Source organism: Apteryx mantelli, chromosome 25 (genome assembly GCF_036417845.1).
Source record: "Apteryx mantelli isolate bAptMan1 chromosome 25, bAptMan1.hap1, whole genome shotgun sequence".
NCBI lineage: Eukaryota > Metazoa > Chordata > Aves > Apterygiformes > Apterygidae > Apteryx > Apteryx mantelli.
In genome coordinates this window covers 10,636,523-10,663,926 of record NC_090002.1, presented here as the reverse complement: position 1 = coordinate 10,663,926, position 27,404 = coordinate 10,636,523, and the positions used below count along the sequence as shown (strand labels likewise).

Here is a 27,404-nt window from a genome sequence, read left to right as displayed (position 1 = left end):
ATGTGACACTAGATCAAATTCTGTTAATTTCTTCATCCCCTGAATGGTTTATAGCTATTAATTAGGGGTGCGATTTGTGTGAAAGAGGTTGTAAAGGTGAGATCTAGAAATACAGACAGAGAGACAGATAAGTCACAGGCAGACAGATATTCATCACAATTTGCTTTCAGTGAACACAGAACCTAAATTTATAATAATGGGGAACAGCAACCTCTCTATTAATAATGCAGGAAAATATAAAGCTCTTTTCTTCAGAAGCTGTTCATTAAGTAAAAGTGGTATTAGTTTCTGGACAAACTCTGACACCCTAATTTACATTTTGTACTCCTGGAGAATGTTACTGTGCATTTACAAAAGCCTGTTTTAACAGAATGAATTAATGATCTCTAGACAGAGATCAGTTATTTTCTATAGTCAGCTCTTATGTAGTATCCTTCTTACTACTTACTGGTTCAATGACTAGTGAAGAAATCTGCTGGCTATCACATCTAAGAATATTAGAGCCCTAATATTTGCAATAACATTTGTTTTGCAATCCTTACCTGGGAAATTACAAACTCCTGTAAAGATACAATTCCTGGTAACATTCGTCTCTAACAGCATTACAGAGATTTTCATCTGTGCACATCTCTAACTCTAAGGAACTATACCAGATTCCCACTACAATTGGAACTGAACCTCTTTTGCCAGGCTTTCCTGAACTGATTTTGACCCAAGCTATAAAATCCACCCCAATGTTAAGAATGTTTTTTTTATTATTACTTCAAGAGGCAAACTGAAGAAATCAGGAGAGCTAGTTACGGAAGTCAGCTAAACTAGTAGTGTGGGAACCTGAGTGTACAGGAAGCTTTGAATTTCGGCCAAGATGGAATAAGTATGTATAACTAACTATTTCAAGCAAGGAAAAACTGTCCCTAAGGGTTGTTTATCTTACTGGATGGATGATAACTGAAAAAAAAGAGATATTAGGAATAAGCACAGCATCTACAAAGGATGAAAATATGAAATGTCAAGTAAAGGAATAAACTGAGAATTGTCAAATCCTAGAAAAAACGAAGTTTATTCTGTTCTTTGCTGTAGAGAGAATAAGGAGCAAATGCCAGAAAGAGAACTAAGTAAAAAGAAAATGTCAATACAATGGCAAATGAGTAGAATTGGCAACAAATACATGCAGGCTGGAAATCAGAAGAATATATCTAAACAGAAGAGTAATGAGATTGTAAAACAGATGCCTGGTATGAGTGACAGCTAAATTTTCACTAATTTTAAGCCAGAGCTTGTCAGGTTCACAATGAAAACGTACAAAAGGAAGTTTGCAACAGAAGGGGATTGACCTCAGTGTTCCAGTGGCTTCCTGACAGTCCTGCATTCACAGGTTCAAATTTTGCATATTACACTTTTTCAAAGTTCTCTGTTTAATCAGCCAGGGTATCTATGACTAGCAGAGAAGTCAAGATCCATTAAATTCCATATTCTGTGCATTGTTCTATAAATAGATTGAACATCATGTTCTTCAGTGTTGGAAAAGATTAAACGATATACTGCATTTGAAATGATGTTCTGTTGCTTTAATGGTGCCAAGGGTAAGGTAAGATTAAAAGGAGAGCCACAAAGGAGTGGAGGGAAATCTTTCATCTCTGGAAAGTAATGAAGAGGCCCAAAATAAGATCAAGGTCTGACTGTAAGTGGTTCTATCAAATTATATAGGAATATAATGAGTTCTACACTGTCTAATTTCCATATGCAGCTCTACAACATCTCCCCCAAAGCAATAATGGTAGAATATTTAAACTTGGCTCAAAAGCTGTTTAATGCAAAGATTTGAGAGGAAGGAGAAGTCCAAATGTGCACTCTTTCTTTCTTAGAAAAAGTCAGAATGACAGAAAGATGATCTGCAGAAATTAACTTTTCCAACTCTTTGCTTTAACTTTACCGCCTGCCTATTGCAATAGTCAGTTGGAAGCAGGGCTAGCAGAAGAATAACTACTACTTATTATACGGGCCATTTGCTTTTTAAACAGCTACTATTTCACCCAATGTTGAAATGCATGTAATAATCCCAAGTCCTAATTTGGCAGTCCAGCCTGTTTCCAAGCTTTGTTAAAGATGGCATATGAGCTCCTCAGAGTCATAAGCAGGACAGACAATCAGTGTTGCATGCTTATATTGAGGAAAGCACTCCACAGAAAGTAGGCATATTTAATTCCTTGTTCACTTTATTATTTCTGAATGCTTTTTAAAAAAAAAAAAGAAAAAAATTTCTATTTTCCATTTGGCAAGGAAAAATTACCACAATAGGTCAGGAGAGCTAATCTGTTTTCCACTAGATGAAGATTTGACCCCTTCCCTTTTCAAGTTACATATGTGCACTGAGGTCCCAATAAGATGTACAAAGTTAAGTCTTTGCTGAATCCCTTTCTGAATTAGATGTTGAAATTAGTCAAAGGTGTCACAGACAAGATCATTTTAGGAAGTGCTGAACGTAACTACAAGAAAATACTTTCTGTCATTCCATACTCTAAGCCCTGTTGTTAAGTCTACAGAAACTCCATGCAATCTATTGCAACGCAATCTATTTGTTACTTTTTCCATATGCAAAAATCAACCATGTTCCTTCCATCTAGAATTCAATCTAGAATTTAAGTGCAAACCCAAACTAGCAACATATGCAGACAAATGTTAAAGCTCAAGAAAATCCAGCACTTATTGAATGGTTGTGACACTGTATCTTGCAGCTAAAAAACAGATCAAAAGTATTCTGTTGATTATATTTTAAAATAGCTTCATTTCAGACATGCAAACATTAAAAGACCAGGAGTGTACACATATTCCACCACTGGACTCACTGCAGTCATCACCAATAGCACTACTGATATTCAAACTGCTAATTATTTAGCAATAAAAAAGTGAAGTATCTGTTAATTATCTCCTGTAGTTGCATTTTCTGCCAAGAATGCTCTTAGTGTGATTTTAACAGATAAAATTAGATAGGAAGGATAATGTTAATAACAGCTCCCAGCCCAAAGAGGGAGCAGAATTGGACACAGGGCCTGTACACGTAATACCTGGCATACAGGTACTCCAGTCTATCCCCTTGCTCAACAGGACAGAAGATCTGGATATCTGAAGGGGTCTGGCAAATATGAAATTACGTCATAAGTTGTAACTTAATAGTTTATTATACCACATACATCAAGAGTGAATACTATCTCCATAAGAACTAGATGAAAATCATTAATAAATAATAATTAGCTGTTTCCTGGGCCTGCCATCTGGTAAGCATTTTTCCTAGTCTGTAACTCCTGCTTCTTGCACTTCTCCAAAGCAGCTAAAAGATGAAAACTGACTATTCCTTTTCTCCTTTGTTTGTGAAACGTAGATACCCAGGAAGCTGGTATCTACTTACATCATCTGCGTTACCACATCTCAGCATTCCCCATGTACAGTTGGCTTCACTGCCCTTTCTGCTTATTCTGAGTCTCCAGTTTCTCTGTCTTTATACCCTAAAAAGCAGCAAGGAGCCAGAAGTTACTGAGATCTGCCTTCCATCCTGCTCTCAGAAACACGTGGGCACTGAGATAGCCAAATTAATCATTCTAACCTGTAAGTGGCTGTCATTAGTATTATTATTTTCATCATATAAATTATCTTCCAGATTAGGTCATATGCATTTTGAGATCCTGTGGTTTCCTAGCAACTCCTCTTACCACTCTACATGCAGACACAGTGTGCCGTTTTCTTTTCCTTTTTTAGACTATCTGGGCAGGGGTTATATTCAGTAACAGTGATCTCAGGCCTGGCCCTAATGACCTTTAGTCAGTCACATTTGTGGGATAAGATGCAGAAGTCAGGTATCCCTCTCCCAAAGACATTTGCAGCAGATGGCCAGAAAAACATGGCCCTGCGCTTGTCTGTGTCTTTTGTCCTGGAGACCAGAAGTATTGATCCCTATAAATACAAGTCTAAGATCACAAAAGCATACCCACAGGTGTTAAGAAAGGCAGTACTGGGAAGACCCTATCAGCCTAAATCTCTACATTTCTGACACTGAAGTACGTGACAGTACATAGTTTAGGGTTCTCTGCAAAGAACTAGGCCTTCAAAGCTTGTGTGGACTGTTCCAAGTGGAAAGCTTTTGCTTCTGGAATTTACTCCTCACCTGATTTGTCAAAGCACACCTTTGTTGGCTGGCCAAATTCAGACTGATGGATTCCAACAGATGATGCAGAATTCCTCTGAAATGACCAGCTTCTACCTGCTTTCATTCTGTAACCAGAATCTTAACTCACTACCAGGTGCCCTTCACATCCTCAGTCCTTCTTGGCTCAGTCACATAAACTAGGGTTGAACCTTGGCTGCAGATGTCAAGAGGGGAATGCCTCGCTACACTTAAACCCTTCATTCCTTTCAGGCATGACTGAAGTTTTGCATCCTGAGTAAATGTACAAAATGTACCTAAATATTATGTAAAGCTTGTATCACTTCGTAATTATGTTTACGAAACAAAACACATTTACACACAGACTTCTGCATAAAAGAAGATGAACCATGGCTTCTACAGTTGTTTCTAGTCTAACTTTGGAAATTGTCTGGAGGGTCAGACCAATTTTAGGCACCAATTTTAATTAACTTCTCTAGCTAAGTTAATCAAGATAGTTACCAAATTTAATCATGATGAGGACACAGAGTTGGGTGGTGTGACTATCCTAAGAAGTCTTTTGTGTAGGAAAATAGGATTAATTCCTACCCTGCCCCACTGACATTTTTTAAAATAACAATGTCTGTTCTAAACTACAAAGCTATGGGGCTTAATTATTTAGATAGCTAGTGGCCCTGTTTCAAAGAAGAAAAGAGAACAGATCTCAGAGACGAACCATCTCCAGTCCATGTGGAGTACAGCTATTAATATTTGATCTCCTGCTAGCCTGGAGGCAAAGGGAATAATGCTCATTACAAGAGCCTAGGACTGAATCCACTTTAACAATTAACTGAACTGATGAGGATAGCAACCAAAGATGACAATGAAACCTTTCCGGCTATATGTGAGGTGGGCATATTGGGGGACTCTTGTACTTCCTGCAGCAAAGAGCTGATATTTTGTCAGTCATAGAAAGGAAGCAAGAGCCTTCTGTGGTTGCCATCAGAGCCTCAGTGTAAAGACCATCACTGGATCCAATATCCAGTCCTGATTATAGAAGAGATAAGTTAATTCTGAAAAGTGAGGAACAGAGACACAAAGGCGTACATCTTGAAAAGAGATAAAATAACTTAGTGGAAATGTAATTAACAGGAACAGAGGACTATTCCATCTCCCAGTTATGTGGGATTGTCTTTCAGTCTCTTACCCTCTGCTCCCTGCCTCTAACTCACCTTCAGATTTGCCTCAGAGAAATTCCACTAGTGTCAGTAAAAACCTTGCTCAGCACAGGTTGCGACATGGCTCTTACCTGTAATTCCTGGCTTCTAATCTCTTTTTGGGGCATGTAGAACTCGTACAAACACTTCTTCAACATGCAATAGCCATATACTGCTGCCAACCCATCACAATTACAGTAATATAAATTACAACAGTTAGGTATAGAAAGGCTGTAAGGCAGAAAAAGTACCTAGGTTACAACTTTACATTCTTCCTTTCTTAGCTTTGCTGGTGGTTTCCTCTCACTCATGATAAAATCAGTCCTGTCACATTTAATACACATTCTGGGTCCAGAATGCTTGAAAATCATCTTTATTCCACAAAACAGTTCCAGACAGGACTTGCAGACAGCAATTCATTCTGTCCATTTTGCATACTTCTCTGGATTGTCCCCAGTGGGGTGTCTCATTCATTTATGGGGAGAGCATCTGAAAAAGCCTAAGAGTCTAACAGCTAACATAGGCAGCTACTGTTTGGGTGGTATCCATCTCACCTATACATTCATTTAAGAGCATATGGCAACTTTGCATGGGTCCATTGCTGTAGGAAACCACTAATGGCTATAAGAGATGTACTTCACATTGTGTCTGCCAAGGAACAGCTGTTCCTCAGACTCCAAATCATATTTTGAAGGTGGGAAGGAATCAGACTGAGACTTCTTATGTCTTTTTTCACCAAGTATTGACTTTGGCATCAGAGTCACAGACCTCTAACGGCAGAAGTTTTAGTCTGGACTGTGCGACCTGTCCAGATTAGGAAATGTTAACTGCTTTGTTTGGGGCTAAGGCAGGGTCTACCCCAGCCTAGGGGAGTCTTTGAATTTTTTGTTCCAGATTCCAGTCTTTGGCCAGTCTTTATTGAGGGCATAGAACAACTCAGCAGTTTGGGAAGACCGAAGACTGAAGACCCAATTTAATTTTCTTTTTGCATCCTCAGTCTAAGCCTTGCAAATACAACTCATGAACCTTTCACAGGGTTACCACAGAGCCCTGTGAAATATTTTGGACCAGTACAGAGTAAGTTTCATCAGAGATTTCATGCTCATATATTGACTTGAAGTCTTAATGTTAAAATGAGTCAATGAAATATAGAAGAGAAATTCTATTTTGGATGTCCCCAGTTTAGGGTGACAAAAGTGGGCCTATTTTTCAGACTGGTCACTGTCTGTGCCTCCTAAGTAAAGCTGCAAAACAGTATCCTGCACATGTTTTTGCCCAGGAAACTGCATGCCTAAGCAGAAGCTCTTGAGGTTAAATATTGAGGGCCAGAGTCACTCACACATGTACAATAATAGAGCTCCTAGAATTATTATACTCTCTAGACCCACCGCAGATATTAGCCTCTTGGCTTTACTCTTCCTACAGCGTATACCCATTAGCACCTCTAATTAGAGAGGAAAATCACGAGTTCCATGTTATTTAAAAGATTATGCATTTTAAAATATAGCACAATGTAATTATTTTTTAATAGCCACAGCTATTTCATGTATTTACTTTTAATGGTGTTTGAGTCATAAATTAACAGTAGAAAAGAAAAAGGCAAATCAGCACTTGACAGAAAAGCAGGCAGCATTTGAAAAGACAAAGTGGAATGTTAAAAACTAAAATCGAAAGGGAAGAGGGTCTTATTCGTTTTTCTTCTTTGCCTTATTCAAGACCATCTTTTATCATTTAATTTGTCTTTCTAGGGGTCAAGGTGGTGAGGGATAAATAAATATTTGAGAAGAGTGGTTTGTTCTTTTTGAGTTGAATCTCTGTGTTGTTGCTACGTAACTTGTGCCTGTCGGTCAAGGGATGTGTACTTTTGGATAAACACAGACTTATATTATCAGATACCAAAGCTAATAAACTACCGCTGCCACTGCAGATGACAGAGGAGCAGATAAGGTACCTTCCCTTACTGCAGAATGATATATGTAGACTTTTTCATCGGTATTTTCCAATGTTAAATTAACAATCTATGTTACTTGGCTAGTAAGTGAAGCAAAGTACCAAATCTCCTTCTGAATGACTCTTATTAGCCACTTGCTTTGCAGCAGCATCCACAGCATCACTAAGGCCCAGGTGTCACTGTGCTAGATGCTGCACAAGCAGACCAAATGACAATACAGGCCTCAGAGCACAGAGCTGAAAGATAAAGACAGACAGATTAATACACAGTCAAGCACATTAGAGAGGTCGGTCGGTCATGGGAACAACATGCAGGCAGACCACGTGTATGCTGCTACATCACACTGTCTTCCTTCTCCTACAGTCCTCCTATGCCAAGAACATGTCTAAGTCAAGTGCCGTTAGTTGCTGTGCATCTCACCCCCCCAAAATCACTAATAACATATGAAAGGATAAACAAACCTGCAGGGCCCCCCATTTCCTATCTCTGGAAAGAGCATTAACGCATTGTGGCAGATACTGTTCTTCAGATATATGTAGTCATTTGAGTCCTATAGACAAGCTGGAAGCAGACCTGTGTTAGCTGTTCTTGACATCAGCCTTGTGTTGCCTGTTTACCTCTCGTATTTCACCCCCAGGGTTTTTCTGGTGTGAAAAGAACCATAAATTTCCTTCCCCTGGTATAGGCAGCACAGGAGTGATTACCTGATGTGCCAAAGTATAAATTCAGCTTGCTTGTCTTCACAGAAAGCCCGACTCGCAAGGATTCGAGTGGCCAAAACAGGTAGTTCCAACGCTTACCTTCACAGCAAGCGCAACGGCCTCCTGAATGAAGCCCTGGAGTTGACGGTGAGTACAGAGAAAATAATTCCTTCCACATGAGAGTTTGAAAATTTCCCTATTCCCAGTCCTCTTTCTGGTCTCCCTCCCTCTCTCAATCTGTTGTCACCTAATTGCTCATTATTCAGTGTGGCAGCCTCACACACTGAATGGTGTTACGCTATAATTATGCCCTAATGTACTGTATGTAGGGATAGCTAGGATCCAGCTGCGAGATTGGATTGGAGGAAAAAACTTTCTTGAGCTCCTTCTTGAGCTAGGAGAGGATCCAGCCTTCATCAGTATTAATGGATCGGGTTCACAGTTCTGTCAAAGCCCTCTGTGTGATGAAACTATCGGAGCTCTACTGATGTATACCACCAACAGTCTGCCCTTCCTATAAATATCTACAATCTTTTAACAAATGTTGTTTATTTTTAAGAGTCTCTCTCGAATATATATATTGTACCATGGTTATTAAAGAACAGCATATTGTTCAGAAATAGCTCAGTAAAACCTCACTGATTTCTACTTTTCTAAGAGATTATTGTGCGCACACATCATGAGTCATGTATGAAAGTACACACATACATGCAAACTGAATGCACCCTCCTCTGCTTCTCACCAAGAGACAGCCCACAAGTGTACTTTCACATACACATCCAGAGGTTTCAACAATTTAAATCAAATATGCTGAGGAACAGAAAAGTAATGTGAAAACACATAGAAGTCATTGCCTGAGGTATGATTGCTGGCAGCAGCAGCTCTGGAATTATTACAAGCTCTTCATTGCTAATTGGTGGCAGAGTAAGAGCATCTGATCACACCCAACAGGGGAAGAAAATAATTCCTGTTTCAGGCAGTTTGGTGGTAGGTACACTTTTAACAGAAAGGTATCTGTAGGCTCATATTAGCTATTCATGAGACGTAAAAGTTTTAAGCATGTCAGATTGCTCAGCAAAATCAGTGAAAACAAGATGAGGTTATTACGTTAAGCCTGATCAAGACCAGAGCAGGTATTAGCACATTTCATGGATTTCATTTCAAATAAATCAGCCCTGGGTGCACACGAGGAGCAAAGAGCAAGATGAAGGATGTTTAATTGAGCGACCAGAGCTGCCTAGTATTTGTTCATGCATCTTTACTTGGGGCCTAATCCTTCAAACACCTGCTGTTTTGCCTGGCATACTTCAGCGCAGGACAATGTTTGCCTTTGTAAGCAAAGCTGAAAAGCCTTTTCAGCTCATGGCATTACAAGTTGCTCACTAGCACCTGACCCCGTTCCTATTCAAGTTCAGTGGTCAAATTAGCATCAGATTGCTTTGTCAGCCAGGTACACATCCCATTCCTGATACCTTGCCCAGAACTCACGCTAAGTTTAATGGACTTCACATGGCCAGATTGCCATAGTATGGGTTTGTTACCCAGCAGTAATTCTAACTGCAGTTACTACACAACCATTACCAGATATTAGCACTTTCATCGTGAGCAATCACACAGTACTGTTATCAATGTATAATCGCTTACAAGGGCCCAGGAGACTGCCTTGCATTCTGACACCTTGCGGGTTTACCCAAGACAAGAATTGCCCCAAAACATGTCCGAGCTGTGGCTCAGCAGTTAAACTAATAAATTGAGAATGAAGGACTGTTCAGGATTCAGAAATACATGCCAGAATTTCCTCTCATTAGCATCAGAATGAATACACTGAAATCATCTTTCGAGGGAACAGCATGTCTTCAGCCTGTAGCCTTGTACCAAAGTAAAGATAAAGTGAAGGAAAGGATTCATCCAAGGAGAGCAGCAAGAAGGATTTTTGCTCCTAGAGAAAATATAGTCTCTTGCTTCAGAAACATGTGGATTTGTGGCATTTTGCATTCACCATCTAGACACCAAGTGCTCAGAGCTTTTTCTTCTCATTTAGAGAGATGAAGGGAGTGTTGTTAGTGGGTTTTATGTCAGAAGTGCTCAAGGGATGGTGAGTTTCTTCCCATGGCAGCAGCCTACATATCCTCTTACTGTTAATCTCCTTGTACAGCTAGCTGAAATTCCCTTTTAGCTAAAAAGCTAGGAGGCGTATATCCTGGGAACAGTAGGTTGTGAGGTCTTGTCCCTTTTCACAAGCAGAATCTGCTCAGCCACAGAATAGAGAAGCATTATAGCCATTCTCATGGGAAGGGACAGCTTACCACTGAACCAGTTCATCTCAGTTCACCAACGTCCAATTTTGTGTGCTGTACCACTAAGCAGAAGAAGTAAAATAAAAGTACGTCGGATTTCAGAACTGAACACTACAGCATGTTTCAGTCTTTCTCCAAGCAACCAGCAGCTCAGTGAATGCCTTCCAAGAACAAACTGAATGGTAGCTGGCATCAAACCTTTGCAAAACTGGCATCCCAGCTCAAATAGCAAGCCATCCCCTCGCCGCCCCCCTACAGGGCTTTTCATTACAAGTAGACTCTTCCAATGAAGACACAGATTTTGTTTGCCTGCAGCAATATAGGTACCACTGATGCAATTTTTACAGACACACGTTCTTCAACAGTAAAATCAAAATGCCAAGCATTTGTATGATGTTGGCACTCCCACTGTCGTAGACGCAGTAGTTCCTGCAGCTCTCATTTTCTGTTTGCATGCTAGGACGTTCCAGACGACTGTATGCTTTTTGTTTCTGAAAGCACAGAGCTGGCTGAAGAAAAGGTGAAAGGAAGATAAGGTAGGAATCAGACTCACTGGTGGTACCCTTTATTCCTGATAACTGCCATCCCTTGATCTGTTTGCATCAGCTGCAAGTCAGTCCTCTTGAGGGAATGCAGAAGGCCAGATTAAACTGTGCTGCCAAAATTTTACATTTGGTTTAGGTCTTCAAACAGGGGTAGGGGAAGCCCTGCCTCCGCTTTCAAATTCCACTTACACCTGCTCTGAAACACGACTGTGCAGGAAAGAGTTGTGAACCCTTCTCCTGAGCCCTCATATAAAGATACTGTTTGCAATATCTGCTCCTTCTCTCTCCTTTTCCAGAGTGTTTTAGTGCAGCATCTTACTTGTTTTAGGGCATGCAAGGACCTCCATGGGAAATGTTCCAACACAGACTTCAGCAGAGTCAGTAATCTCTGCAGGGTAAGAACAGGACCTGCTTGATGTGTTGGTTCACCGAGAAGACTATTAATAAGAAAAATGGAACTGACCTTTTTTAGGCCACTTCTAAAAATACTTCTGGAAATGCTCATCTTCCAAAACAACAACGGCAACAACAAAAATCCATAACCTGCCTAAGAAGCATTCTGATAGGAATATATTAATTCTTTATACAGTAAGTCAGCTTTTTTAATGTATCAGTTCAGCTACATTTTGGCATCCGTCAGAGATACAGTTATTCCTCCATTTAAGAATTACAGAACCATTGTGTAAATAGCATCCAGAACACAAATTTTCAGTGAATAACTGGGACATACGGGTGTATTTAAAAATCAGTGCTTAAAGCATAGCTGCCTTTGACCCCCATAAGAGCAAAGGACAAAGTCCCGGCACTTCTGCCAAGATGTTTCACTGTCTCTCCCATCCCATCCATTTTCTCTCCTAAACAGTCAGATACTGCAGTTTTGTGTCTAAGCAGATATTCAAGCAATGCACACCAATTTTTGATTTTCAGATTTAGGCATTATAGAAGATACCAAGCATCCTTTAGGCAGAGGGCACAGGGAAACACCTTCTAACCTCTAACTGCCATTTTAATGCATCTCATCATTGTCTTTGAAAATGCTAATCACTAAAGATACACACAGATTAATGCATGTGATCCTAGAAAATGTGTCATGAAATTATGGTGAATTTAATAATTAAAGGAATATCCTTCACAACCTTGATTTTAAATTTGCCGCCACAGAATAGAGAAAACCAGAAAAACAATACTAGAATAGCATACAGACTCTTTAAACAATCCCCACTAGTTCTTCTCCTTCCATTTCTGAGGTGCATCTGATCATCCTATCATGCAGTAAGTGACAGATGCTGTATTTTGAGGAATGTAAGCATATGATACACTAATGCAGTGTGAAGACCAAAAATATAGAGTACTGGATTCCACCACTAAGTTGGCCTAACATCATTCTGATGAACGCTTAATATCAAGCTTTCTGCATGAACTAAACACGATGCATACACTGAACTCAAGTTCCTAACCTCTCATCCATTTCTATTTCTGCTGTTCCTAGCAGATCAAGACCCTCAGCTTTACAACAATACCAAGATCAATCTGAGATCTACAGCTTATCCTAACCACTAATAACACTGCAGCCTGAGCAGTCCCTTTGCCAGGTCACCATGTGCACACATATCTACCCCGCCACGTAGAGGCTAAGAAAAGACAAGCAAAAACACCCAAATAAATCTTTCTAATGTAGCTGGAATCCCTAAATGCTCATGCCAAAAGCCATTCTTTCCCTCTTTCTCTCCCAGCTTGTCTTATGCCTTCCTAGGAGGGGCCAGTCCTTTTAGTATCTTTTCAGTCTAACTGCTCTCAGCTGTACCCAATCCCTTCCCAGACAGCACAAGCTGCCTGCTTGACTCCAAACACACCCTACACTGAATTAGCTTAGAAATTTGTTATGCCATATTTGAACAATTTCAGTACACAGGGGAAATAAGGAAAAGTTGGTTCCTGATTGAGGCTGTCAGGTGTTACTGTACAATGAATGTATTTGAAAATATTTGAATACTGAAAATACTCAGATCATGAGCTCTTTGGAAGAGGCCTGCCTTGCTCTGTTATTGTGCTAGGTGATGTACAGAGGGTTCTTGGTCAGTTTTCAGGGCTCCTAGGCACTGTGTTAATAAAACATAAATCACAGTAAGCAATCCTACTGAGTGAAAGCCACACCTCCATCAGAAACTAATACAGATAGGGCCTCCTTCTCCTAGGAAGCTGCTGCCACATTTTATGTGATCATAAACCCTTTGTCACTGCTATGCAATGCTTTTTCATTTGAAGTATGCTAGAATAGGACAATTTATATATATTAATCCTTATGTCTATAGTGCCTGCCCGTTCCTCACCTCTCCCTTTTTTCATGCTGCCTTTCAAAAAGGGCTTGACCCTAGAAGAGGTTAAACATTTTCAGTTCTCACTGAATCCAGTCCTCAGGACCTGCTATAAACTCCCCACCAACAGCCACACACATTTTAGGCAGGGAAAGGGCAGCTCCATTTTAATACACTGCAGGTACAAAGTATGGAAAACAGATAGCCATGTGTTCACAAAGAGAGGGAGGCAGATCCAGGAATCCTGTCTCTCAAAACAGCATTACAAACAGGTGACATCCAAAACACGAAACCCAGGTTCACATTCTCTGATCTAGCCTTCAGTTGTGACTCATAAGGTTTTGGCAATAACACATGCAAGTTCCAACAGGTCCAGCTCCGTGTAGCACTGAAGGTCCGGCAGAGCTAGTGCTTCCAGCTCAGTGTAAGCGAGACAACTTATGCTTTGTCTCCTAACAGGCACTAGAGCTCAGGGGACATCTGCTGGCATTCAAAGGTCACATAAGCTTAAAAATCTTAACAATTTTTGGAAAAATAAAACATCAGGGGTTCTTTTTTCTTTACCTTCTTGTTCCTGAGCCTTCACACCATGTCAACAGTATCTCCCAGGTTTCCTCCACAGCTACAAAATGGTTAGAAACACACAGTCTTTGAATCAAAGCTGAGATCCTCATCTGAGTTTACAAGCCATATCATTATTAAAAAAAAAAAAAAAAGAGGAAACCTAAGATTCATGATAAGAACTTGAGAGCTGGCAACACTGAAATTGTTGCCTTTCCCCTGTGAAAGCTAACTTTGGTAGTTTTGTTTGTTTTCATGGTTTTACACCTGGTTTGGGATTTTTTTCCCCCTTTCTCTGGCTATTTAGGGATCCACTGAAGATGAGCAGCACATGACTAAAGGCACCTCCTTAATTGAAAGCCAACATCACCACCTGCTGCACTGCCTGGAAAAAACAACTGTAAGTAAAAACACAACCCTTCTACATCTTACTAAGTCTTTGTGCCTGGCCCAGGCTTCATATGGAAAAGATGTGTGCACAGTATGCTCTAAACTGGCCCTCAGTTGTACATACCCAGCAGACCTACAAACTGTGCCAAACAGGTCTGACACTCAGATTCCCAAGAATGTTCTGCAATGGGACAAATACACTTCCATTTCACTAAGACTTCTTTTTAAAAAAGAATCACTATGCAAAGGGATAAAGGGTGTGATTGTCTGCTACTCCACAGTCGTCTACTCCTGTACAAAGTCAATAACAGGTTGCTTAGTTCAACTGAATGCAAATAAGATGTCAGCAGGCAAGGAGATAGGGAGATCCTATAAACAAGGTGTATACTAAATTTAATTTCTCCAGAGCTTCTGAAAAAGAGCTAAGCTGCATTTGTCTTGTGTTGTCAGTCGCACATCATACATTCGTTGCTTGTGCCAACTAGTAACATTGGACAGTTCTGCTGTCTCGGAGGAGGAAGCTGATGTCAGTGACTCCAAACCATGACCTAGACCCTAATGCAAAAATAACCTTTAGCCCTTCGTAAGGAACAGAGCAGATGAACTCTCTTAATGGGTTTAAAGTTTGCACGTATCTTGTCTCACCACAGTTCTGGTTACAAGAACCGGTAATTTATCTCACAGCCAGTCAAGCAGTTTCTGCTACAATGACTTTTCCGTTTATGCCACGCAAGGTGTTGAAGTAAGAGTTTTATTTTTCATTATTAAGTGATTCTGTATGCAGAATTCTCTTGGAAATTTTCAGATATTTATCTCATGAATATGTTTTACTTCCAGGTTTATATAAAAGGTTTTGCAGTAGGGGAACATGATCTATAGCACAGAGCATATTATTTATATCATGGTTCATTCTAGAAAGAATGAAGAGAGGTTAACACTTGAAATATTCATGCCTTTTTCTATCTGCATCCATCATCAAATGTACTTCTGATTTCTGACTTGCAAGAGCTTTCTTTTAAGATAAATTGCCTCCACTTTCATAGTTCAGTTTATGCTGGAATAACACCATTTAGGCATCAGCAATACACTGGAAGAAGATGACTTGTTAATCACACTGACCTGCTGAGTACAGCTGGTTTATTGCAATGAACGATGAAGGTCACCATTCCAAGGGCAGTGAACTGATTCTTCCTGTATCAATAACTACTGAGTTTATTTTATAAGACTCATCTTGCCTTTGTTTCTAGTCATTCTGGATGCTACATAACAAGCAGACATTTCACAATCTGGCTCTTTACTTTAGAACTCCATGCTTAAAAGTTTCACTACTATGACCTGTATTTCACAAGTAATACTTCCATTTGTAAACTTTATTTTGCATTGGGAGCTGCATGAGTCGCTCCATCACTAATGAGCCAGTTTGGGTGCCAGAAGTAATGCAGCCATATCATATCCTCATTTGTGGATGTATTAGCCTCCCGCACAAATAAGTCTAGACTGCCTCCAGCACCTAAGGCTACTCAAAGGGTGAATCTCAGTGGTTGAAAATGTTCCAAATGTTGTCTTTTTCTGTAAAGAGTGGCAACAGTAATGATGCTTTGAATTTTGATGAAAACCTAGAGGGAGAATCTGCACGATATTTAATGCATTTCCCCCCATTTTTCAGCCAGTTATTATGATTATGCTGCATCAAACCATGTAGCAAGTTTGGATTTTGGTCTGAAATTACCAATCAAAATAGTTCAATCAGCTTGTGTGGAAATTCTTTCCAATGCAGATAATCTACTAAAATACTATGCAACACCTCTCCCCTCAAAACATTAAATCATAGTACAAGAATTTTTAAACACTGCAGAGTCGTTTTTGTGATGATACAAAGTTGCAGATGGAATGCAATGAGGAATGTACCATGGTTGCAAACTTGTTTCAATGGGCAATTCACCTTTCCTTAAACTCAGCAGATGGATTCTGAAAATACAGTATTTATTTTCATGGTATCTGCAATTATCACTAGAATAAAGTCCTACAATCAAATGGCTGTGAATGGCTCACAAATCTGGTGCGTCAGAAGACAAAGTGACCCTGACATACTTCCAGCTGCCATAACAAGGGCTACTTTGTCATATTAACACAACACATGGAGTTTGTACTAACAAAAGGAGTTTCTACACTCCTTCCAGATTGAGTATGGACATTCACATGCTATATTTTCTCCCACTGCTATGTGCACTGAATCCAATCCTTCAGCCCAAACCTTTCTTCTGTGTTTCCAGAGTACGATGAGAAACCATACCCATTGGTGATCCAATGACAATAAAATTCTGATTTGTTTACTTGTGAATCAGCAGCTCAAACTTTGTTTTCCTTTGCATTCTGGCTCTCAAAAGATCAAAAGTAATAAAATTGTCACAAGTCTTGTCTTATTTTCAAGAAAAGAACATTAAGAATGAAGGAACAAAGGGATCTGATTCAAGCAAGGTTTGGTAAAGAGAAGGTCCAGTTGCCCATTCAAACTTGAGCAATACAGCTGCAATGCCGAGACAAAAAGATGCAATGCTGGGACTAAATTTTTGAATGCCGGAATGGACAATCAAATGTGTTTTTATCTTTTGTTGGCATGTTGTCCCGTAGGGATTGTCCTATCTTGTGGATGATCCCCTGTTATCTGTACGAACTTCCACCATCAAGGTATTTCCTTTTTAATTCAATCTGTTCTTCTATGATCTCTGTGACGTGTCTGGAGTGTTTGGTTCCTTTCTCGTTCCTGGTCTTGTCCTTGGGAGTTTGTGCACGTGGTTCTTTTTTGCTACCCAGTGCCTTTGTTTACTGTAAGAGTTGTTAGTTGTTTCAATGAAAATCAATGGCTGCCTTCACCCTGGTTGTTTTTGTTTCCCATCCTTTCTGATGCTGACAGGGACTGGATGAAGTATGTGCATTAGAACTATTTAGGTGTTCATACATGTGCATAAGAGTTCTTCCTTTCAGGATATTTTGTTTCTTTAGCATAAAAATGCTTTAAAGATTCAGTTTTCTGAATTTCCTTCCCCTATCACTTCCCACTATCAGCTGCCATGTTTATTTCTACCAGCTAATTGCAGCACCCAGCGTATTCCAGGTATGCTTTGCACCCAACAGCAAATACAAGTAACATCCTGTAATAAAATTATCTGACAAGACAATCCTCCAGATATATCACAATCCTGTCCCCAAGGACAAAGAAACAGGAGCCTGAATCTGCTCTCCTGTGGGGTTTAATAACCATGTGGCATCACAGACTTTTTGAAGCCACTTCTGGGATCCAGACATATGTGTGAAAGGAAAATCAGGCACAATATATTAACCATCTCAAACTGTGTGAGCAAGGCAGTATTGACAGATTATCATGCTTTTGTCACTGCAACAGCTTCTCTTATTCCCTTATTGATTCAGGACAGCAAAACCTTCTCTTGGTTGTAGTGAGTGCAAGGGCAAAGTCATCTTTCTCTGTTCTTGTATGCGTTTCTTTCTTGAGATCTGCCTAGTGCAAACATTTCCAGGTGCAGGGGCAGAGAGCATTTTACACAGACAAGGGGTTGACACATCCCACTAGACTAGCAAAACACACTACTGAAAATAAACTGCTGTTGGGTCGTAGCTGTTGCCGTTGCCACGGAGAGTGATGGCATTGCTCTTTTTCCTGCCAGAACCATGAGTTCATAGATGAGCAGCTGTTTGAACAAAACTGCATGGAGAGCTCAATGCAAAACTACCCATCTTCTCGGAGCCCCTCCTTGTCCAGTCACCATGGTTTGACCACCTCCTGCTGTTCTCGCCGCAACAAGAAGACCACTCACCTCCCCAACTCCAGTGTGCCAGCCACTCGCCTCCGGAGCATGCAGGAGCTCAGCACTATCCACATCCAGTGCAGTGAGCAGCCCTCACTTACAACAAGGTACAGTAAGTTGGCTCTTGCTGCTAACTACCGCATGCAAACCCTTGAAGTGCATTATCCAATTGAAAGAAATTTGATGCAATTTCTTGCAGGCATATTCTCCAGCCAGAAAGAGGGATCTAGAGCTGGGAGTATCTATGTCTCCCTCCTTCTAATAGGATCCCAAGAAAAGTGACTCCTAGCTGTTGTTGGGGGAGAACCAGGTCAAAGCTAGATTCTAGTGCAAGCTCTTCTCTGATGAGATTGGACCTAGAAAACAAATTCCAGCTGAAATCTGCCTATAAAGCTCTTAATGGCACAGGCAGGAGCCAGCAGTTCCCAGCTGTAAGCCAGTCACCAAAGCTTGCACAGTGTCACTCTACCACCCAGATCACACACCTTTCAGGTAGCCCAAAACTTTCAAGTCCTTACTAAGTCCAGGCAGGCAGAGACAAAACAGACTAGTTCATCAGTGTCTACATGCAAAAGCCAGTAGAGAGCTGTACATGCTGACTTGACCCACCAGGGAAACTCATTTTACTGGTTTTCATTGTCCAAAAGTCTGAATTACAACTGTAAGCAACAAGCATCACTAGGAAACAAGTAAGGAGGAATTTCGCAATGGTGTCTCAGTAGCTCTCACATAAAGAGTCATTAGTTTCACAGGTGAAGAAATGTCTCTTTCAGTAGACAATTTTGAAATTGAGCGTGTCATTTTATATATAACTTGCTGAAAAATCATTTCCTCATCATATCTTGCTTGCAAGTATTAAATGACTTTCTAAATTCCCTTCAGCCCATTAAGCTTCTTGTGCGCTGGGCTGTTTTCGAAACTAGCATTCCTCTCCTCCCCACTCCGATCAAAAGGATCTGGAAACTGAAACAAAGCTGCCCCTAGGGCAGCACAGGACTACTCTGTGCCAGGGTGAAGTCAGAAGGGCATTTCAGAGGACAAATTCTGAATGAATAAGCACAAAACAAGTCTGTGCCTATGCGGTTTCAAGATGACAGAAGTTTAAACCAGCACCTGAGACTAATTCATGGGAATGTGAACTATTCTATTTCAGGGGTGCTAAATCAGATGTCAGCTATGATATTTTAACTGTCAACACTGTTAGTTATTTCACTTGCTTACCAAACTGCGTAAGAACAGAGAGAGAGACTATATCATGAGGACCTGCACCATCTACTCTGAACAACCACTCATTTGGGGCCGGTCTGTAACAACGCTTAGAGAGGTTGCAGAAGGGCAAGAGATGCTGAGATTTGGTAATTTTATTGAAGCAGGAGACAGCTTCCCAGACTTTTGGGAACTCTGCCTTAGGTCCTTCTGCTGAGTCTGCCAATGCAAGAGGATGTTTATTGCAACATCCCCAAATCACTGGCAAAAGAAAAGGCTTGTAAGTTGCTTTTCATGTGGAACACAACCAGGGAACTTTTTTATGGGGAATGCAACTCACTAGGTGAACTGGCGAACACTGGCAGAACCACCTAGTACCTAAGACTCTGCCCATGAGGACTCGGCTTGTGACTGAGATAACTGGGGAAACAGAATGGGTTCCATGGTGTTCTCGGGATGCTCGAGAGATTAAGAAAAATCCTCTTGGTGAGTCACTCTGAGATAACCACAGCAATAGCTTTCCAACTGGGAGCTTTACATTTTAAAAGAACAGGCCTTGTGTTTAAAATGAACATGTTGGGCTGGTAATAGCAGACTCCTGCATCTATGCAGATGCACAGAAATCAACCTATCATTTTCCCTCTGTAATTAATTATAGGATGCAATTGATGCAGATCTAATAAAAATGCTCCCAGCTGCCAGATCCCTGAGACTACTGCAAGGGGATGAAAAAACAGAAAAGATCAAGGGATAGTGGAAAAAAAAGAGGCATTCAAACTGCAAGGAAGACAAGATTTTTCTCAGAAAGACCTACCTGTGCTCTGAAAAGATGCAGTACACAGTTCAGTGTATTTAAGTGTCCTCTTAATTATACCAGGTTTATGCAAGAATGAATTAGAAAACGTGAAATGATTTGCCCTGTGGAAGGCTGTATCCTAACCTGAGGGATATTAAAAAAGGTTAGTGTAAACTGGGTAGAAATTAAGGATGCTTAGCAGGTACTGGGGGAAGCAATTAAGTAGATTCTTCTGTAATATTTCAGTGTCCCTAGTTTAGAGGAATAAGATATTGCTGAAGGGCAACTACCATTCCCATCCTTCCTATTGTCAGTTAAAAAAAAAAAAACACACTAAATTTGTTTTCTAGTCGTTCCAGTCTCAACATGAAGTCAGATGATGGGCTGCGACCGAACTGCAAAACTGCGCAGATAACAACAGCCATCATCAGCATCCCCACACCCCCGGCACTAACGCCAGAAGGCGAGAGTAGGCCTCCGCCCAGCAGCCCTGGCCACTCCACGAACATTTCTACCACTACCACAAGCAACATAGTCAAGGTCTCTGCCTTGTAAGACGTCTCATGCAAAGAAAGAGGCTGGAAGACCAGTGCCCCTCTCCCTCCACACCTCCACGTTCCTTTTTTGCTGCAAATTGTGCCTGGATGGACCAACCTGACATTTTGTCATTGAATTAGCAATGGAGACCTAACGAGGCAGCTTCTTCAGACTCGCATTCATGCTGTGGACTGAGGAAGGATTAGGAGGAGGAAGAGGCTGGTTAAAGGCAAAACCTGCATGGAGAGAGTGTTGTGCCACAGTACGGAGCAGAAATCGCCTGTGGAGGCTGGAGAGAAAGAACCATCATGGCAACAAGAGAGTCGATAAAGAAAACAGAAATATAACACTGTGTATCGCAGCACCTTTTTAAAGGTTTTTAATGGATAATATTTATTCATGAGGAAATGACTGAAAAAGGTGAAAAAAACAATGGATTTTGTGAATTTTTTTTCTTCATGGAGCAGAACCTTTAAACCAACCAAAATTTCACATTTTTTTTCTTTTATAGGAAAAGATTTAGACAAAGAAGCCACCTGTCACAGAAATCTGTTTCCATTCCCCTGTGTGTGTGCGTGCGAGTGTGCGACAGAACCACATCAGAGCAACACTGAATTACAAAAAACAGAGCATGTTTTCATGATTGGGTGCACAGTAGGAAAATGCAAGCATGCGTCAGCACATACGTGTACACACGCACACACACACACACACAACTATTTCACCCTGGATGGCATTCTTTATTTAGACAATTTTGTATCCGCCTTTTAAGTCAATACAGTGCAATTGCAAACAGTGTGTTTGTCTGCTAATTATTGTCTGTGAAAACATATTTGTGGAAAAAAAGACAGGCTTTAGTAGAGTTTTAGTCCCACATGGATATCTGCTTTCTATTTTTGTTATCACTTACTTGTAAGACTGTGACTAGATTATCAGTTCTGTATTTTTAAAAAGGAAAAAAAAAAGTAGGATTCTTTTTTAATACTGTACACAAAAATGGTAAAGAACAAGAAAGCACTGAACTCAGCTACATCAAGCATTCATAAGTCTGACAGATGTTCCCTGTAATGTATGCCCATGCCTTTTGTTTTTGTTTTCTATATATGAATTTCTTTGCTAGCACTGGACATACAACCCATTGTAAATAGTAGCCAACTAATGTCTGGATCTATACTTGGTAATAATTAACCCTAGAGCCAAATACCTTGCATGGACAGGGAAGTATCTGGCATTTTCACAGTCTTGGGGCTCCAGTTGTCTCATCAATGGCTTCTGGGTTGCACTGATTTTGGGGGTAGACTAGGTTAGTAATTTTAGTTCTCCAGTCCTAGCACAGGATCTACAGTGTGCCTCCTCCTGAGAAGGGGGAGCAGTACTAGAGTTTGGAAAACATTTGATAAGGTGTGGTACAGACAGCATTTTTTTTTGCAATTCTGCACATTTATTTTGGGAAAAGTCACACACTTCTAGTAAACCAAAACTTTTAAGTAACACTGTACTGCCAGGAAGCTAATACTTCTAAACTAGGCTGTGGTCAGTCCTAATCACTCTTTCTGAAATCTTCCTAGGAACAATTTATTGTCAGGAAATACAAGGTCCTGAAACATAACTGATTTTTCCCCTCTAAGAAAAATAATCTTTTTCTTCCATTCTGCCTTTCTCAAGTCCCCTTCTCATTATAGGTGCGATCCATGACTGGCACAGAGCGATGAACAATGTTACCCACCTCTTGCTTCCTGAGCCTCTCTCATGTCACACACAGTCTGGCTAATTATTGTGGTCATGCACAAATGCCCGTTCGGGGCCCTGTTGTGCTAGGCCCTATACGCCCCCATGGAAAGCCATGAACTTGCCTCCAGGAGCTTGCAATGGAATAGATAATAAGGAAACATTTCAAGTGTCCCTTTCCTGAACAGTGATTTACCGACACTACACAATTAACAGATTTACTCAAAGCTTGTTTGAGACTGATTCAGCAAGGGGATTTTTTTTTTTTTAACATCTTTCATAATCTATCCTGATGTAATATTTATATACACACATACACATATAAACACGCACACCTACATGTATAGATAAATAGATGCACATGCTGACTTAAACATATGAGCTAGCAATATGCTTTCTTAGCATCCTAACCTAGTAGTCTATAAAATGGACTCAAATGCTGATGTATTAACTCAATACCCTCCTTAGAAACCTACGACATTCTAGGATTAGGGCTATAGCTAAGCCTTCGATAGCTGCACCAGCTTATAGTCATTTATTGCAATGCTATACTATGTTATCCAAAACTATGTTTAGTCCTGTTTTAAATGACTAAAATACTCTGCCTTCGCTGCTTCCTGTAGGAGGTTATTCTGCAGTTAATCTTGCCATTATTGAGTTTTTCTTGGTGTTTAATTTAGTCTTTCCTTTGCTTTATTTAACTTCATTACTTGTCATATCTGTTGCCCATACGAACACCCTCAGCCTTATAGATCAGAGGCCTTGTTCTCCACCACCTTCCACTCTCCTTTATACGAGCATAGAACGAGGGGTAAATGCTATCATGCTGGTATACTACTATGTTCCTTCCAATGCACAGGATTAAATGATTACAAAGAGCCAGGGACTCAACATGGACTCTCAGTGCTGCCTTCCTTTTTCCTGATTTACCGTGGAGTGGTAAACAAGCCACTTCATTTCTCTGCGCCCATGTCTCTATCTGTAAATAGCAATCATAGCAGCCTGTCTAAAGCATATTTAATGCATTTTACTACTATCAATCAAAATGCTTCCTGAAAAAATTCAACATTTTTAAGAGACAAAACCATAAATAAGGAGAACAGCCAATCCTCAGGGCTTCTGGCTGGCTGCTTGGGCTCAAATTGTCAGGGCAGCTCTGGTCTTTGTTTTGTCCTAAAGAAGAGGAATCATTGTTACCCTTGTTCAAAAATATGCAGCTTGCCTCTTCTACCATTAACTTAGCAGGTGCTGCCCCATACAGTCACTAGCTCAGCACAGACTTTCAGAGGATAAAGACAGACAAAATTAAGGAAGTCTAAGCCTAGAGGAACAAGGCTAGAAATATTTTTAATGGAGACGTTAGCTCCCTTTAAACGCTGACTTGAAGTTGACTGAGTAACATTTCTGAAAGCACTCGAAAATACGCTTGTACAAAACCTCCCTGGATTGCCCAATGTACCAACATCCTTATGACAAAAGCACTGCACATTCATTCAAACAGCAAAGACAAGAATCTATCCACATCATATCAGTGGTTGGTAGGGAATAATATACCATCCTTCAAATGAACTCTAGGCAGGGAGAGAAAGCATTTGCAGAGAAGAGCATGGGAACTGCACTACAGCTACTCATTCCTACAGCAAAGGGAGGCAATTAGCTTTATTAAACAGCACAGTTGCTTTAAATAGCAACTTATAAACCATTACTGAGAGAAGACCAAGTCCATCCTGGAAATTCCTAGACCAGAACTTTCATTGAAGGACTAGGACCATTTTCTCCAGCGGTCCTCAGTACTGCCCCGTCCTACCAACATCCCTCTCCCTTTCCCCATTGCCATACATGCCCAAGACGATACCTGCACTGTTATGGACACAAAAAACAGCAGATACCCCTGCAGCTTCAGTCATACCTGATGCATATGGAAGGGGGCTTCTTCAGATGTGAGCTGCATCCAGGAGGAGAAGCATGCAGAAACATAGGTAGGTTCTGCTCCTGATACGTTTCTGAAAGGCAGATGGTGCAAAATAACCTGATTAGTAAGACTGCTCAAAAAAATGTCAATTGTGTATAACAATTCATTTCAAAAGCCTTCCTCTTCCCCCTAATTCTTCACGACGTTTTGTAGTTTGTTTTCTTCATAAAAAAAGATAAAATGGGTTATTTGTACAGAAAGCAAATAGAAGGGGCTTATTTTTCAGTTTTTCATAAAACAATGTTAAAATACCAAAGGAGCAACACCTTTCTCTGAGCATTTTGTTTCCTCTGAAAATCCTTCTTGGGAGAAAAATATTTTCTCAAATTTTCAGCATGTTCTACTGATACATTTACTCTCCTCACCTGGCATTAGGCTGCTAATAGAACTGCACACCTTCTATGAAGAAACACACCCAACTGGCAAAGTATGATGATAAATGCCTTTCCCAGCTAGGTTTTCACTTCCATCTACTCTTTCTAAAATCCATTTCATTTATTTTGCTTTTCCCTAAAAATTCTAGGATACCCATGAAGAAGAGGCCACAGAAAACGCATCTTGGTACATAAAAATTAAAAACAACAAAAAATTTAATCCACCACATGTTAGCACAAGATCCTTCAATTCAATATACTGCACTGCTTTCTCTAGATCAGATTTAAAATTCTCCAGGGAGAAGACTCCCACTGCTTCCCTTAAAAGCTTATTCCAGACTAATAGAATTTAATGTCAAGGAGTTTTCCCCTGATGCTCAGCCATAATTCTTTCCTTATTTTCCTTTCCTTGTTGTCATTATACTCTCTTGCATCATGTTAAATTATTCTCCTTCCCACATGGCAAGTTAGCTGCCTACAAACATTAGAAGAATATAAAACATTCTACAGCAAATCCTTATACCAGAGAGTACTTTTGTATGTCAAATAATTATCACTGTAAAAGTGAACTGGGGAAAATGGCAAATTAACTAACATAAAAGGCTTTAGCATGGAATAAAAGTGAATCTATAATTCAAAAGGAAACACTGGAAAATCACACACTTTTTTACAGTTCCCAGAGGTACTAAATTTGAATTAATGCTACTTGTTTAACCTGAAAGAGTTGATAACATACTGGTACTGCAAACCAGCATTTACCATTTTAATTTAGATAGCTTTAGGGATATGCATGAAAGTCAAATTAATACCAGCTAAAGGAAGCAGTCTTTTTTCAAATATTCTGCTTTTGTAAGTAGAGAAGGTATAAACATGTTGTATCTTATAGATACTATAAAGCAGATTCAATACATTAAGAACTGCAACATCCCTTTGATCCTGTTTCAATATATTATCTATACTGGACTATAGCAGTTACAAGTCAGCATTCACAGATAGCTTAAGAACATGCCTCAAAATGTCGCAGCTTTGAATTGAAGATTTTATTCTGCCTTTAGAGTTAGGTGAATAACACACCTTTTCCACACAACTTGTCAGTCAAATATACCTTAATTGATTCAAAGATTACTTATTTTTCTCCAACACTTTGATCAACTGCACTAAATCTGATTTCAGAACTCAAATTTTTAGGCTACATATTTGATGATGCCATAAATGCCTTTTGTAATGGTTTTATCCTTTTAAAAGTAATCCCAAGGCAGTGTGCAGACTGACTACAGCTAAGAATATTAGCATCAGGAACCTATGTTCTATTGCTGATTGTCTTGATGAATCACTAAGTGACCTCAAAGAAGTCATTTCACCTCTCTTTGCCAGTTATACAAATTATATAGAATTTAATACCTCTCCTTTTCCATATGGGAAGTTTAATTCATGAACATTTACAAAATACTCTAGAGAACTTCGAAGTGTAGTAGAGAAGTACTACTACTTACATTTAGAATGCAAAAACTGTGCCAGAAAGATTTTGGGTGGATCAATCAAAAGACCAGATGACAAAGAGTTTGTGAAAATTCCTTCTCAAGTTTTGTTTTCAGTCAATAGTCTGTTACTTTTGTGTATATGTGTGCACGTGTTTCTTTTTATTATAATTTTAACTAGTGCTAGTCATAAGGAGTCACACAGCTGCGTGGGTGAGAAGTTAATAACCATAGCGAATGCTCTTCTCAGTTCTGTTGCAACTATGACTGGAGCTCCTGCTAGCTCCTTGGACCAATGAAATACCTAACAAAACGTGTGATGGAATATTTTTGATAATTAGTAAGGCATTCCAATGCAATGGTGTTTTCTTTAGGAGTTTTATGTCATAAGAAGCTCTCAACCTTATTATTTTCTATTTTCGTACTATAAATGGGCTTTGCTTACAAACATCAAAAAGGACAGATACAAAATGTACTGTATAAAACTGCAGGTAGCTTCATTTGAGAACAACTTTCTAGAAGAACTGAGTTTCCTGTTGTCTTCTTTTGGAATTGTAGTGCATATGTTGAAACTTGTATATCATTTACAGTATTGAGTCTTGTGCCACTGCTGTACCTGATGTATCCAATCTGGATTAAACAGAGTATGTGCCACAAATACCAAGATGATGCTGTAGATTTCTTCTAAAAAAAATGGGGAGTTTTTCTGGAGCATTTTGGGTTTTGGCCAAGTCACTTGCATTAGATTTAAATACTAAGAACTTTAATTAAGCAATCATTAATGAAAACAGTATGATGATTACTAAAAAACAGACATTATAGGTATATGCATTGCTGTGCTAAGTGTATTCCTTACAGCAACCTCCTTTTGAATGACAGAGTTGCAACAAAATTCACCTTGGAAACACAATCATACCATCCCGGCCTTTTCAAGCTTTACAGACATAATGTAGGAGACCCCCTCCCTTCACTACTTTGTTGTGACACAAGGAAGGGGGAAATAAGGCAGGAGGAAAGGGACGGAAAGAAAAATGCTTTTCCTAGAGTCTTATTTATTTTAAATTTAAAAAGCACACCTTACATCTTTCTTTTAAGAGGCAGTCTGGTCCTACAAATTCTTTTTAGGCCAAAGTCTTGCATTCTATACTGCAGACAGTCAGCTTGCTTCAACTGCAAAACAAGTTAAAATGATTTCATATTTAACCATATTATAGAAAGTGTCACTTTAAAAGGCATTAATTACTTAAAACTGTCAAAATTCTCTAAATAGAAACTAAAATCTATTTATTACATGAGCTCTGGCATCCACTGGCAGTTACTGCTGAACATAACAGCTTATGTTACTGCCTTTTTTTTTTATTACTTGCAGCAGGG

The 27,404-nt window shown here is 39.8% G+C and overlaps 1 protein-coding gene and 1 long non-coding RNA gene across 2 annotated transcripts in view; one reads left to right on the top strand and one right to left on the bottom strand.

The window, feature by feature from the left end:
* KCND3 (potassium voltage-gated channel subfamily D member 3) overlaps positions 1-20,496 on the top strand; it is a 138,777-nt gene extending 118,281 nt beyond the window's left edge. Inside the window, exons 3-7 of the mRNA XM_013943598.2 lie at positions 8,053-8,154; positions 14,033-14,125; positions 16,747-16,803; positions 17,799-18,046; positions 20,292-20,496. Coding sequence (XP_013799052.1) covers positions 8,053-8,154; positions 14,033-14,125; positions 16,747-16,803; positions 17,799-18,046; positions 20,292-20,496 — 705 coding nt within the window. The remainder of the gene's footprint in view (positions 1-8,052; positions 8,155-14,032; positions 14,126-16,746; positions 16,804-17,798; positions 18,047-20,291) is intronic.
* On the bottom strand, positions 13,743-27,215 carry LOC136994185 (uncharacterized). The gene is made up of 3 exons (XR_010886312.1): positions 27,112-27,215; positions 24,116-24,209; positions 13,743-13,786 (listed from the first exon to the last, which is right to left on the bottom strand). It is a non-coding gene; the product is annotated as an uncharacterized lncRNA (long non-coding RNA).
* Positions 27,216-27,404: the final 189 nt, after the last annotated feature.